At 50.6% G+C, this 15,226-nt stretch overlaps 1 protein-coding gene across 1 annotated transcript in view; it reads right to left on the bottom strand.

Annotated features, from left to right (window-relative positions):
• Positions 1–15,226, bottom strand: part of Sptb (spectrin beta, erythrocytic) — a 135,751-nt gene that overhangs the window by 59,126 nt on the left and 61,399 nt on the right. Inside the window, exon 2 of the mRNA XM_023701488.1 lies at positions 14,349–14,549. Coding sequence (XP_023557256.1) covers positions 14,349–14,492 — 144 coding nt within the window. The 5' untranslated portion in view covers positions 14,493–14,549. The remainder of the gene's footprint in view (positions 1–14,348; positions 14,550–15,226) is intronic.

Raw genomic sequence — 15,226 nt, 5'->3', positions numbered from 1 at the left:
CTTCTTCTTCTTCTTCTTCTTTTTTCTATTTTGAGACAAGCTCTGACTACGTAGTACAGACTGGCCTTGAATTCACTTATGTACCCCAGGCTGGTCTCAAATTCCTGGCGATCCTCCTGTCTTGGCCTCCCGAGTGCTGGGATTACAGGTATGCACCACCACTCCCGGCTACTACTGACATTCTGTACAAATAAATGTGGCGACCCACCCAGTCTAGGGCTGGGAAGAAGACAGAAGACTGAAACAGTTCCAAGGAAAGGAAAGAATGGTAGAGACAGAAGACGAGAACAAGTGACAGAAAAGAAGAAAAAGGATACAAATGACACCTTAAGACCAGAGTGGTAAGTGAGCTAACCTGGACACACAAGCTTAAGTGTCGCATGGTTTCTCTCATATGAGAAAGCATACATAAAATTATGAGCATACATAAAATGTTTAATATAATAAATTAGAGAGCAAAATAAAGATCGACCACCATAGGGAACAGGGAGATGGAATGGAAAGACAACCCAGAGGTGCAGGCAGGCGGGAGGGAGAGGGGGAAGGAATGAAGCCGTGCCGTGCACAACCCCCACGATGAATGGGGCCATTATGAGCTGCGAACAAGCACTAATAAAAATTAAACAATTTTAAAACAACCAAAAAGAACAGAACAGATGAAAATAGCAAAGGCAAGAAAAAAAAAAAGAAAGAAAATAGCAAAGGCTACGTGAAACTTGGTTCTCTTTGGTTTTGTGAACACTCTATGGCCTTTGGCTCCTGGGCACTTGGTTTGAAGGCTCAGGACAGAACTGACCCGGCAGCATGGCTGGGCCCTGCTGGACCTGGGGGAGGACATGAGGGGTGTAGGTCACATGTAGCACAGACACGGAGTGGCCCAGCTGGGAAGGAATGTTGGGGCACGGGCTAGATACACACCCAGCTGAGCCCAAACCATGGAAGGCTTGGCTTTCTACATTATAAATGTATGGCTTAACAGCAACAAAAAGAGAAGCTCCGCCAGTGCTGCCTCAAGGGTATAACGCTGGCAGTTCCTGAGTCTTGTAGCATCAAATTCCTTCCAACTTCACGGCTATTTTAGTGTTAGGAACTCAGCCTCTTTACTCATCTGTTCATTCATTCAGCAAATATTTACTGAGCAGTTATCATGTGCCAGGCCCTGGGTGGAGGCAGGGAATTCAGGGACAACACAGATACCCTCAGGCTCCGAGGCAGAAGAAGTGCTATAAGATGAAGGGTGTTCAAGCCATGTATAAAGAGGTCTATAGCAGCTGCCTAAATAAGAATCCTAGGAGGGGAGTGACACTGTATTACGAGCTACGGAAAGCCTAAATAAATATAAAGCTAAAATGGCATTCATTCGTTTGAGGCCTCTGGGCAGTTTCATGGGCAAACACCGACCTTACCCTTTCACCAGCAGCAAATTACAATGTGTTCCCGGTTTCGAGGGGCGCCGCAGCAGAGCGCAGCTGAAGTTTGGATGACACGCTGGGCACAATGCAGTCGCATATGTGCTGGGGCCTGGGTGGGTTGCACAGAGCCACCCGGTGTCAAACGCTCCCCTAGAAGCCATATCTGCTCCTTAAGTGGGTCACTCTTCTTTTCTGAGTGGAGCCTTTGCCTAAGGACCTCAACGTTTCAGCCCCTTTGGAGATGAGTAGCCCCCAAGACCAAAGTCCTTTTGGCCTTCCCCATCTTCCTGTTTTTAAGAATCCGAACATTTTATGACTCGGGTACTAAGACCTATTTATTTCTGCCTGGCAAAGGGCAGGGAAGTGGGTCTAGCTGGGGACACAGAGCGTAATCCCATGCTGCTGGGCTGGAACACATGCTAGCGCAGGAGTCTCCTCAAGCTCACTTGGATGATCCCAGGTTCCAGCACACCGATGCTGCCTCCTGCACCTCAAAACCTAGTGCTGCAGGCAGAGAGCCCAGCAGGTGGCTCCTGGCTGCCTCAGCTTGAAGGTGGGGGTGGGGATGGTTACCCAGAATCCCCAGCACCTGAAGCACTTTTCAGTATTGAGACTTGGGACAGATTCCAGGAAGCTAATGATGAGCAAAAGGAGAGAAAGGCCCAGGGCTGCGGATTAGTGTCCATTAGCTCTCTCGCTCTGGCTGCTCCACTTTGGTGTGCTCAGCACATTCACCCCACATGCCCAGATGCTGCTGGGAGCCTCCCAATACAGTGGTGGCTGATGGCTCTGGGAGTGCGGACAGAAGACTGATGTCCCCACTGGAACCCATGCCATCCTGTAGGGGACCCACTGTGAGGAGGAGCTGGGACCTAACTCCAGAGCCCATACCCTGGCTAGGCATGGAGGCTGGAGAAGTGTTGACTGGCTTAGCTTTGCCCCCTTGTGGCCCACCCTTCTCCCCTCTTCTCTGCTCCTCTTCTCTCCCCTGTACCCACCTCAGCCATCATACTACTAGAGCTGCCCCTAGAAAACCCATCTTCCTCCCCAATTGGCTGTGGCCCAGAATTACTTTCCAGGTGTCTTCACTGGGGGAATCCTCTGTACAACTCCCTTCGAAAGTTTAGCTGAGGTCAGATCTACCTGTAACACCAGGATCACTGCCCTCTGCATTGCACTAGCTTGCTGTTATTCCAGTATTTACCCACGGAAGAGCGTGTTCTTAAGCAGAAGGTGCTACACACACACAGCGTGCTGTACATGAACAAGGGTCCTCTCTGCCCCCTCCATTACTACAGTGTGCAAGGGCAGCACTAGAGGCTGCCGGGGACAAGACTGGCTTATACTGCCACAGCTCACCATCCACCAAAGAAGCGGGATCTAAACCCACTCATGGCCCATCACGTAGCCACATAATGTGTGATGTCGATTCACTTTCATGCCACCTCACTGTCGCCAGAGCATGCTGGATGAGTCACCAGGTGACCGGCACACATCCTAAATGCTGAAGAGGTCAAGGGAGAGGAAGGTCATCTCTAATGGGAGTTGTCAAGGGGTCCCTGTGGGAAGGCTCTTAGACAGCAGTGGGAAGGCGGGGACAGGATGAGCCCATGCCAAAAGCCATTCATGGGTGAAGTTCATTTGCAGACTACTGAATAAGTTAGGAGACATGTGGAAAGCAAGGTTCCACCAGCTGTGGAAATCCCTGGATGCAATCCTTAGACATTTAGATTTAGGCTGGGGATGTAGCTCAGCGGCATAAGCGCCTGCCTGGTAAGCACAAGGTCCCATGCTCAATCCCCAGTAACACACACACACACACACACACACACACACACACACACACATTTAGGTTTACTCCCAGAGGCAAAAGGGAATGCTGAAGGTATGGCAGGGTCATTCCTGACATGTTAATTTGTAAGGTTCCCAAGAATAACTAGACAGAATGTTTCAGATTACCTTTCTGGTTTATGATTTTCATAACAGGGTCTCACTATGTAGCCCAGGCTCACCTTGAATTCATGGTGATCCTTCTGCCTCAGCCTGCTAACTTCTGGGATCACAGGAGTGTACCACCACATCGGACTTTTTACACTGAGTTACTAAGGTAGCTCAATATCATTAAGGTATCAATTTACCCTTGGTTAATACATTAACATAAATGATTGATAATACATATTAACCATTACATATTATTTTAAAATATAATTACATGTTATTTTATAATTTAATGCTAGGGTTTTTTTTTTTTTTTTGCGGAACCAGGGATTGAACTCAGACCCTTGCACTTGCCAGGGAAGCACTTATTCTACTGAGCCATCTCCCCAGCCCATAATGCTAGTATTTAAATTATCAAATTTTTTAGGGGAAAACTAGAAGAATGACTAAAAAATTCACTGGAATAATAAATAAAAATAACTAGGATACCCAGTGTGGTGGCACATGCCCTTAATCCTATTACTTGGGAGGCTGAGGCAGGAGGATCACTGTGAGTATGAGGCCAGCGTGGGCTACGTAGACAGTTCAAGGCCAGCCTGGATGATAGAGCAAGACTTGTCTCAAGAAAGACCAAAATAACAATAATAGCAGCGACAGCAGCAGCAAAGAAATTTTTTTAAATTACGAATTTAAAAAAGAGGTGCCAATCCCTGGGCCTGCCATGCTAGGCCCTGCCCCCAGGGTGGGCTGAGACAGTAACTGAGACTGGGCCTGGTGGCACACGTCTATAATCCCAGTACTTGAGAGGCTGTAAATAGGAGGATCACTATGAGTCGGATCTATGCAGTGAGACCCTATAGGCCCTATAGACCCTGTAGACCCTGTCCTAAGTGGAAAAAAAAAAAAAAAAAAGAAAAAGAAAACAAAACAACAACAGCAAAAAGAGGTGGCAACACTCTTCTTTACTAGCCTCAGACATTGTTGTTGTTGTTATTACTATTGCTTTGTCTGCGGAGTATCAGAGGTTGAACTCAGAGCTTCATACATGCTGGGTAAGTGCTGCATCACTGGGCTGTATCACCAACTCTTCAAAACAAAGCCACTTTGACTCATGTTTAAGTTTCTTAGGCTGAGCCCGCCAAATAGCTCAGCGGATTAAAGCGCCTACAAGCAGGCCTACAGGCTAGGGGTTGGATCCTGGAGCCTGCCGGGCTGGCCCTGTCCTCAGGGCACGCTGAGACAGTGATTGAGCCTGCGTGTGGTGGTGCACATCTGTAATCCCAGCACTTGGGAGGCTATAAACAGGTGGATCACTATGAGTCTGAGTTAGTAGTGACACCCTGAACACCCTGCAGACCCTTCCCTAAAAAACAACAACAACAACAACAACAACAACAACAACAAAGTTTCTAAAGTTGGCATTGACTGTGTGATTCTCATCTCAGTTTCCTGAGTAACAAGGATTATAGGTCAGAGCTACTGTGCCCAGCCTTGTATTTTCCTTCTATTAAAGAACAGTACACACATAAAGAAACACTGCCCTGCATTAGCTCATGAAAGATGGATATACACAATCCCCAGTTCTGAAGAAAAAAAAAAAGAAAGATGGATATACAAGCAAACAGAAATAGTCCCCAGCATGTGAGCATTTAATATCTGACAAAGGTGCATTACAGATACGAAAGGGAAAGAGGGATTATTCAACCAAAGGTGTTGGCAAAACTAGTTGATCACCCAGGAAAAATTAAGATCGATTCATACCTCATACTCCAGAATACATCTTATTTGGCTCAAAAGCTGAAATGTTCAAGATGAAGCCATAAAAATAACAAGATCAATCATGGCAGAATTTTTGAATATAACATCAACCTAAGGAAAGACCTTCTAAATCGAATGTGAAATACAAAACTGTAAAAGATTGAAAGTTCAACTATGCTAAAATTTTTTTTGTGGGGGATGGAACACCAGCTGCAAAGTCAGACTGATGCAATAATATTTATAGCACACAGCACAGAGGCTAATTCACTATAGATGCAAAAGTCCTGCATCCGGTGGGTCAGGGGCTTGGTCCCCATCTTGGCCATACTGGGAGACGGTGAGTCTGGGAGAAGGGTAAGTGATGAAAAGCCAAAATGTGGATGTTGGCTGGTGAGATAGCTCAGTGGACTAAGCGCCTGGTTAGGAAAGTACAGGAACTGGGGCTCGATCCCCAGCACCACAGGCTGTGCAGGCCCCGCCCCTGGACCTGCTGAGCCGGCCACCAAGTCCAGGCGAGGTGGCACATGCCTATGTTCTCAGCACTGAGAAGACTGAAACCAGGAGGATCACTCCAAGTCTGAGCTGCACAGTGAGACCCTGTACCAAATACATTAAAAAAAAAAAAAAAAGTGGCCGTCTGGAGGATTTCTGCATCTCTACCGGCTCTTAGCCTAATGCTGTGGGGAAAACTAGCCACTCAAAAAAGTCTCCACTAAAGGTGATCATTTCTTTGGAGGCCTTTGCAGGTTCACAGCGTGGGATTTCCCTCCTCTTCATGCCAGGAAGTCAAGTAGTTAGGGGCTCAGAGTGGCGGCCCAGGCTTTAATTCTTAGGAACTGGGCCTAACCTGAAGGACAAGGACTAAAGGCACACCTTTAGTGCTCCAGGAGGATGAGGCAGGAGGATTACAAATTCAAGTTTAGCGTGGATGATCCAGTAACATCATGAGACTCTGTCTCAAACAAGTGTTAGAGAGATAGCTCAGCGAAAAGACCCAGTGTTAAATCCCTAGTACCACAAAGAGATATAAAAGCTGTTGGCCTACTGCTTTTTAAAATAAAACAGGGTCTTTGTATACATTATAGCAAAAGAAAACAGGTTACATAGATGTTATGGTTTGTATCTAGTTGTCCTCCCAAAGCCTCACGCATTCATGGGGCACTTCTGGAGCTGTAATTGACTATTGCAGGGTGTGGATGCCGCACCTGCCCTGGGATTGGCAAGCACAGGTACATGCTTTGGGGTGGGGACAAGAAGTTGTTCATTGATCCAGAAGAACTGAGACTCTAGTAAAGCGCTCCTTAGGTCAAGTAGCAGCCCAGTAAACCCAAGTTGGAACATAAAGATTCTGAGTGCCTGAGTGCAGGGAGTGGAGGGACAGCGCTCAGAGGCAGCTGCAGAAGTCTGCTGGGGGTGACAAGTGAACTCTGGAAATGAAGGGCCAGGAGCTGGGCTGGAGGATGCCACAGAAAAAGGGCCAGTGGGCTTTTGCAGGTGACAGTATTTAGAGGACTTGAGACAGCAGTGAGTTCAAGGTTTTGCTCAAATGGGCTCAAGAGGCTGGTGACAGAAGAAGCAGGAATGGGCATCTCAGGTGGGACACAGAGGAGCAGGTGACGCAGGACTGAGGAACATTCAGGAGGGCCTGAGTGGCGGAGGTCAGTGACAAGTATGCTAAAGCTGGGGATGACAAAGCAGCACACACGCTGGTCCCTGCCTCAGTAGCCGTGTACAGCCAAGGCCCTCCCTGGAGATGCGAGGCCCGAGGAGTCCAGATGGTCCAGGGAGGACTTCGGGAGAACCCTTTGATCTGCTACATGGGATCAGCTCCCTTTCCCCAAGCTGGCACCCAAAGCCATGCACGTTGTCAGTGCTGTCCCACAGGTGGCTGCTTCTCAGGCCATCAGAGCTAGAAGGGCCATGAGTTCAAGGCCCTGGGGTTCAGGTGGGGAAGCACAGGAGCTAGGGAGCAAAAAGGCAGCTCAGCCAAGGTTACCCTGGAGGGCTGCTGGGATGGACCACTCTCTTCCCACTGTGGCGACCCAATGGGTTCAGGCTGCCATCTCCTCCTTCTTGGATGGAAGGAAGCCTCCACACACCTCTCTCCCTACAGAAGCCAGAGAGGTTTTTGAAAACCCACACCTAACCATACCACTTCCTTGCTGAAAGCAGGCAATGACTCAGGAACAGTGCATCCCTGCATCCCTCCACCGAAGGCCACAGCTCCCATTCCGAGCCCTGACAGCGCTTCCTGGGGCCAACAGCGCCCTCTTTCTGGCCCTGCCACTGTTTCCTCTTAGACAAATAATTTCAAATTCCCTGCTGGGTCCCCTCTGGGCTCTGAGCCGCTCAGGGCCTGCTCGCCCTTAGGGAGGCACCTTTCTGCTCCTCTCTACTCCTCTGACCCTCACTTGGGCTCCAGCAAGGCCCTGCTCAGCTGTTGGATGCGGTATGAACCACAGTCTGTGTCGTCATAAACTCATAGAGCTCCTGAGACCATCCTGTCACCACGCCCTGGCGCGTGTCTCTGTACAGACGTGGTGTGATGATCTGATCTCTTTCGCTGGGCTGTAAGGTGAGAGCCCGTGGCTGACGTTCCCAGTATCTGCAGACCAGAGGCTCTGGAGGCAAACTGCTCTCAGAGACCTCCCTGCCATTCTTCCTCAGTAACACAAAAAGGAGAATTGAACGAAATGAACAGATGCTCTGCAGACGCGCTTGGCACCTCACCTGCCATGCAGGATACGAGGCCCGTGGGGAGTGGGGTGGTGCTGGTTGCCCCAGGAGGCCTGGTGTCTACAGCCTGCCTTTGGGATGAAGCTGGCGGCCCTCGGGAATGCCCCAAAGATGGAGAAGCTTGTTAACAGGGCTCCCTCAGCCTGCACCCCATGGGGGAGGAAACAGAGTCATATTATTAGCCCTGTTGGATTAATATTTGATAAAGTCTCTCCACAGTGATAGATGGCTATCACCAGTAGAGGGGAACAGCCTGCTTCTGCTAAGAGTTTTCAAAAAGGAAGAAGAGCTTTCATTCTAGGCAAGCCCTTCCTGGCCCTCTAGTATGCCCACCCGACGCCACCCTTCCTGAGGGGTCACCTGCCCGGGCAGTGGCCTGGGGTCGGGCTGGGGAGTCTCACAAAGGCTCACTTCCAAAGGAAAGCTGCTGATCCAATTTTTTTTCCTCTGACAGTACATTAAAATGATTGCTGATGACTGTAGATATTTCCCTGAATAGTATAGTTTCCCAATATGTAGTCTCTGTTTTGAAACCTGAGAAGAGAAAAAAACTAAACCTCCCTCTAAGGAGCCTCTGTCCATGCTCACAGGTAGCTGTGGGCGGCCAGGAAGGGCTGGCGCCTCCATTCTGGTAGCTGCCTCTGCATCTCTTGAACCCCAGCCACTGCAGTGAACTCCTGCTCCCTGTAGGAAATCAGCCACACTCCAGACACGAAGCAGTGCCTAGGTCCTGGGTAGCTGGGGGACAGGCCCAAGGGAGACCACACACCTCTGAGAAGCCTGCCAGGGTCTCTGGTCACAGTCAGGAAGAGCCATGGTTCCCTCTCGGTGTGGCACCTGGGCAGCCATGGTCCCGAGGTGCGCAGGCATGGACTTTCTGCAGCCACAGCACTTGACCCTGGGGTCCAGCCCAAGGATGCAGGCGGTTGATCAAGGCCTAAGGTGGCAACTGTGTGCTTCAGAGCACAGGACACAACCTGCACCACACCTGGTGCCCTGTCACACTCTGAATTGTCCGCACCAACCCTCACCAGTCACCCCATCTTGCTGCCAGGAGATAATGCGGAAGGGAAGTTTGGGTCCACCTGAAAGACCCCGGGTCCCCATCTGATGGCAAGGTGAGTGGTTTCCAGGATGCCGCGCACTGGCTTTTGTGAGGGGCACTCTGCTTCATTTCTTTCTTAGCAATTGCTCAGCTGGACAAAGAACAGGAGAAAGCCTGGGACAAAACACAGGCCCTCTCCTCCTCACCCCTCACAGGAGGCCCAGACTGCGCTCCACACTGCAGCCTCTGGGTACCACGGAGCCATAAATCACACAGTGGGTGGCACACAGGATGCTGGGAGACCAGCTGTGTGTATGGCAGCTGGGAGAATGCAGAAGAGGGGTGGCTTGGGGAGAGAGAAAGCGGGCAAGAAGAAGGTACACATTTCTTTTTAAGCATTTTTGTTGTTGCTGTTGTGCTCCCCTTTCCCAGGGGGCCATCTCCCAAAGAGGCCACAGCTGCCTGGAAGTGTGGTCATCACCTTCCAGTCTCAGGGGTGCCCAAGCAGGTGCAGGGAGGCCATGCAGGCAGGTAGGCAGGCAGGGATGAGATGGCACAGAGGCGGCGACCTAGCCACCAACTGCAGCTCGCAGGGCTTCACCCCTCCCTGGCAGCCACATGTTTAGGAGCAGTGGCTTCCAGGATAAAGGGGGACGGAAGGGCCAGGGGGGGTTGCATGACAGAGCGGCTGTAGGAGACACTAGGCCCCTTCTCCCTGAAGTCTGCAGGCTGGAATCTCGTGGAGGGATAGAAACTTGGGCTTCACCATTCTCTGATCCCTCAAAGCACATCCGAAAAACAGAAAGGCTCCAGAGGCAGTCATCAGAGGGGAGCAAGACGATCCCCTTTTCAGAAGGAAGCCTGGGGCCACCTACCACTTAACCCCAAGAGGTTGCCAGCCAGACATTGACATTAAGCCAAAAATCTTCTCAGGACCTAAGGAAAAAATTCCTGCCGGGCCCCCAACCCTCCCCTGGGCACTGCCAAGGTCGAATCCATCCTCTGCAAGTTTTCTTTCACCTCCCCCTTCACTCTGGCCAGGTGGATTGTGTGTTTCACATCAAGTTGTTCATCCTGGGGACAGGTCAGCCTTTTATATCCAGGAGCAGAGTAAGTAGATGGCTTACGCGCCTCAGGCAGAACAGGAAGGGTTTCCTTGGGCGCTGAGACCAAGCTGAAGAGGGAGCCCTGTTAACCCAGAGGGCTTCTCCTCGCCAGGAGAGGGACCCAGAGGAGCTGCCAGGCCAGGGAGAGCACACGATGAGCCCATGCCCTCTGGTTTCACAGGCAGGATCACCTGCTGCAGGGCCGAGACCTAGCTGGACTCAATCGGCCTTAGGGAGAGGGTGGTTTGCAGGGTGTTTGACCTCATGGGCAGGAGGTGTGGGGGGGGGGGGGGAAGAGCCACAAATTCCAAGCACAAGACTTACACCTAATTTCCTGGCCCTCTGGCTTTTTCTTCCAACCCTGCCCAAACCAGACAAAGTAGGTTGAAATTAAGAAGAAACAACTCTGGAGAAAGGCCAAGGTAACTGGGACCAGGCTGAGTTCATGATCTCAGGCATATGAAGTTAAGAAAAGGACAAAAAGAATTATAGGAAGTTTTCTCTCTCTCTCTCTCTCTCTCTCTCTCTCTCTCTCTCTCTCTCTCTGTATTTTTTTAGGGAAGGGTCTTCAGGGTGTACAGGGTCTCACTACTAGATCGGACTTGTAGAGTGATTGAACTGTTTATAGCCTCCCAAGAGCTGGTATTACAGACATGTGCCACCACACCCAGTCTCAACTGCCATCTCAGCGGGCCCTGGGGGTAAGGCCAGCACAGCAGGCCCAGGGATTGAACCCCTGGCCCCTATGCCTTCTTGCAGGTGCTTTAATCTGCTGAGCTATTTGGCCGGCCCTAGCCATTTATCCAATACTCATTGTATGTGTGTGTGTGTGTGTGTGTGTGTGTGTGTGTTGTTTTCTTCCTTTTTGAGGTACTAGGGATCGAACTTGGGACCTTGCACTTGCCAGGCAGGCGTTTAAGCCTCTGAGCTATCTCCCCAGCCTTCTACAGGAAGTTTTCTTAGCAATAATAATAATAATATCTAATAGTCAAACAGCATTTATGATTGATTTGAAAAGATTTTCATAAACTTTAACTTATTTTATGTTCATAGCAATCTTGGGAAAGTACTGCAGTCCCAGTTGATAAAACAGGCCATCGTTCATCGCTTAGCGTCAGAGGTGCAGTCAGGACCTGAATCTGGTCTTATAATATTTTGCTCTCATCCTAGACCAGGGGTGTCGAACCTACAGCACGAGTGCTGCAGCGAGCTGCTTGATAATATGGAAAGCTCCAAAAGGTTTGCCCTCACCACCCTAGACCTTCCACAGCAGGAAGAAAATACCACACCATCCCATACCCTGTGCATATACCTACAAACAGATTACTGCCATCATGTAAGAAGCACAAGGCTGCTGGGCATGGTGGCACACGCCTGTCATCCCAGCACATCCCAGAGGCCGAGGCAGGAGGACTGCCATGAGTTCAAGGCCAGCCTGGACTACCTATTGAGGCTCTATCTCGAAAAAGAAAGCCACCAAAAAACAAGCAAACAAAAAGCAAGAGAAAACCAAACCAAAAAGAGAAGCACAGGGCTGGCTCCTTCTGGGCCCTAGTATTCTCATGAGTGGACAGCAAGAACAGAGCATGTTGACGCGACAGGACCAAAGGTCACCTCTGCTTCCTAAGGTCTTGCTGGGAAGGCTGGTCTCTGACTAGACTGTTATAGTCATCCTGGAAACAGTATTCCAGGAAAAAATGTGAAGAAATTAGAACTGGGGAAGCCTCACATCCCTCTTCCATCCTCTTCCAGGATACCTACCCCGCAGAAATGAGTGCATCTGGCCTCTCTATTTTGGACTTTGTAAAGCTTGAGTTTCCAGTAGGGGTCACTCTGTTTGTCAAGATTTTGGAAAGACCGCAGGCCTACACACACATCTAGTAGGCAGCCAGCTGTTCCAAAGCGTCCAAGTCCAGCCTTGCTGCTCTACCCGAGTGGGGTCCCCTCCCTGGGGCACCGGGTGTTGTGGCGGACAAGATGCTGCTTCTCCTAAGCAGGCCCAGTCCAGGTAGCCGAGGCGCTCTCGTCATCAGCCTAGAGCTGATCCTGCATGGGCTCATGCTGTTTCCTCTTGTGCCTGCCTCTTTAATCCGTCCCCACTACCAGTGTCCCAGGCCACTGCACTGCAGCCAGCAGGGAATCCTCAGCATTCCACAAGGCACTCCTCAGTCCCAGCTATCTCCTCACCATCTTTTCTGATTTTCCTTCCTTCATATATATTCTTTTTTTTTTTTTTACATTTATTTTTATTGTGTGTGTGTGTGTGTGTGTGTGTGTGTGTGTGTGTGTGGCCAGCTCAGCCCACCAGGGGGCGCGGCTGGCTGGCATGTGGTGCTGGGGGATTGAACCGCGGTCCCTGTGCTTTTCCAAGCTTGTTCCAAATAGGTGCTTTAGACCACTGAGCCATCTCTCCAGCCCCTTCATATATATTCTTATTCTCATTCTCATTCTCTTTCTCTCTCTCTCTCTCTCTCTCTCTCTCTCTCTCTCTCTCTCTCTCTCTTTCCTTTATGTGTCCCTCCCATCCTTCTCTAATTCTACTCATGCTAATTGATTGCGAGCATAGTTCATTTTCCCTAATAGATGATCAACTCCTTAGAGACAGATGCTATGTTGAATTCATCTCTGTGGGTTTCCCTCTCTCCTTTCATGTCTGGCTGGCAGTTTAGCTTTAAATTTATAGGGAGACAATACATAATTGCTAAAATGGAATTTAGCTTGGCTTCCTAAAAAATAGGCTGCCATCCCCAAATCCCCAAATTGGACAATCCTTTGGCAAATTTTATGGAAGTGGGCCCCTCTCCTTGCCCCCCATGTCACTGTGGAGCCAGATCTATCCAATGGAGGTTAAAAAAAAAAAAAGAAAAAGAAAAAAAAGGCAAAACCAGAGCAACAAGCCAAGGTTTTCCACTTAGTGTGGTTATTTAAAAAGGTTAAAATTGGGGCTGGGAGATAGCTCAGTAGAAGAAGCGCTTGCCTGGCAAGCTCAAGATCCTGAGTTCAATTCCTGGTACCACACACAAAAAAAGGTTAAAATTCTCTAAGGAAGGGGTCACGGCTGTTACCTGTCCCCACAAAAATCAAGGAAGAATTTTGTGGGATTAAGGAGGGTGAGAAAAGATGAAGGAAGAATAGGAAGTTTCCTGGGAAGATCAGGGTGATGCTGAGACCAACCCGAGTGGGTTCCCACTGTGACAACAGAGACGGGGACCATGATCTCCTTTGGGAATAGAAAGCCTAGTACTCTTGACAGGGAGGTCATCACATTCCAGAGGGCCTAAGGCTCTGCTCCTGTCTCAGGGTCAGCCGAGAACCACAGTGGCTGAGGGTGGGAGACAGCAGGAAGAAGGGGACCTCTCTGAACCTCAGGTAGATCCAGAAGAGATGAGGCAAGAGCTGCTCCGAAAGTGTTTATGGGAAGCCTGTGTTCTTCCTACGAGGACAGGAGTGACAGTGATGAGGGATCAGGTCCAGTGAGGACTGCTGAGTGGTGGGCTGGGGAAGGACGCTCCCTCACAGCCCACAGAGTGCCATATAACTCAAGATTTCTCTGCTGGCCGAGGACTTGGGGCCAGGGTATAGTTAGTTACCTTGAGTTAAGTTCCAGGGAAACAGAGCCACAAGGCCTGAAGGTAGAATAAAAAAAGGAAGAAAGAAAATTCCAAGAATCAGATCTCAGCCAGCAGGGGGAGGAGAGGCCATTTCTACTAGAGATGTAAGATATTTTCAGAGAGAGAGAGAGAGAGAGAGAGAGAGACAGACAGAGACAGACAGACACAGAGACAGAGTCAGACAGACAGACAGAGACAGAGATGGCCTATCATGAACCTGCTAACTACACTTTAAGGATAAGGTTCCATCCAGAAATCTTCCTCACTGGGGCAAGGCAGGGAGGATGTTATCTGTCCTCCATTTCCCGTAGAACCCCTCTTTTCTTCCAGGACCCCTGAGCAGATGATGAAAATTCCCCTCTCCAGGCCCACACAGGAGTTTGGGACACACAGGAGGCCCTAAACCCTGCACGGCCATCCCCTCAGACACTCTGCCTGGACTTTCCCCTTCTTTGACTTTGGACACAGGTCACTCCAGACAGAAGCAGAAGGCAGGGACCTCGGTAGCACCTCCAGCACCAACCTGCCCCTCAGAAGGGAGGAAGTGAGGGCTGCTCAGGGCCAGGGTGCCTGAGCCTGTGCCCTCCCCCAGGGAGGAGGGGCAGCCTCCAGGACAGGCAAATTCATCTCCATCGCCACCACGCTGGGTTTCACTGGCACACAGGTATGCCACGGAGGGAAGGGTGTGGCCTCAGCAACCGTGAGCATGCGCCTCTAACCCCGGTATCCCTGTGGTACCTGCCAATGCCTTGATCCGGGACCTCTCAAAAAGCCTGGCGGAGCTGTTGTCATTATCCAGCTCGTCGTCAGGGGCATCCCACCGGGCGTTGATCCGGCTGTACGGTGGCTGGTTGCCCACGTTTTCAAACTCCGTGGCTGATGTCATGTCAGCAGGCTCTTCTCAGCGGCTACTATGCCTGCCTCAGGCTTCATGGAAGGGTCCCTGGGGACAGCAACACAGGCAGAGGGTTAGCTCCCTACCCCCTCGCACTTTTTCTCAGGGGAAACTTATTCGGGCCATCCAGCAGGAGCGGAGCCCGGCGGGCAGAGCGAGCAGTGTTACTTGCCGGGGCATGCTTCCGACCCAGGGTCTCCGGGTCTGTGTTATAAAATATTGCAGCAGCAGCAGCAACAACAGCAGCGGTGGCGGGGATGGAGACTGAGCGCTGCATGCAGCAAGGGGCAGGATGGCCAGCAGGTGGAGCCATCGGTCGCCGTGAGCCCGCTTCCTCCAAACCCCGCGCCAAGGCCCCAGGGAGCGGCGGGGCAGCGAGGGAGGCGAACCCCTGGGAGCAGGAGCAAGCTGGTGGGGGGCAAGCTGGGAAGAGCAGCCCCAACCTGCAGGCTAGGACCAGGAGCCAGACTGGGAGAGAGACCAGGTTTCTCGGGGGAGAAGAAAACCTGGAAGTCACCTAAGTTCAAGTCAAACGGGTGCTGTGGGGGTGGAGGAAGAAATCAAGTGGCCACTGGTGTCACCACCCCCGGCACGGGGCTCGCCCAAAAGCCCTGAGTTCTTCCACAGTGGCCAATATTCAGAAACTGAGCTGAGGGCTGGTGAGATGGCTCAGTGGTCTAAAGCACCTGCTTAGAACAAGCTAAGCTAAACAAAGCACAGGGACC

Source organism: Octodon degus, unplaced genomic scaffold (genome assembly GCF_000260255.1).
Source record: "Octodon degus isolate 3935 unplaced genomic scaffold, OctDeg1.0 scaffold00007, whole genome shotgun sequence".
Lineage (NCBI taxonomy): Eukaryota > Metazoa > Chordata > Mammalia > Rodentia > Octodontidae > Octodon > Octodon degus.
The sequence above is the reverse complement of the archived record's forward strand: the minus strand, read 5'-3'. Positions and strand labels throughout refer to the sequence as shown.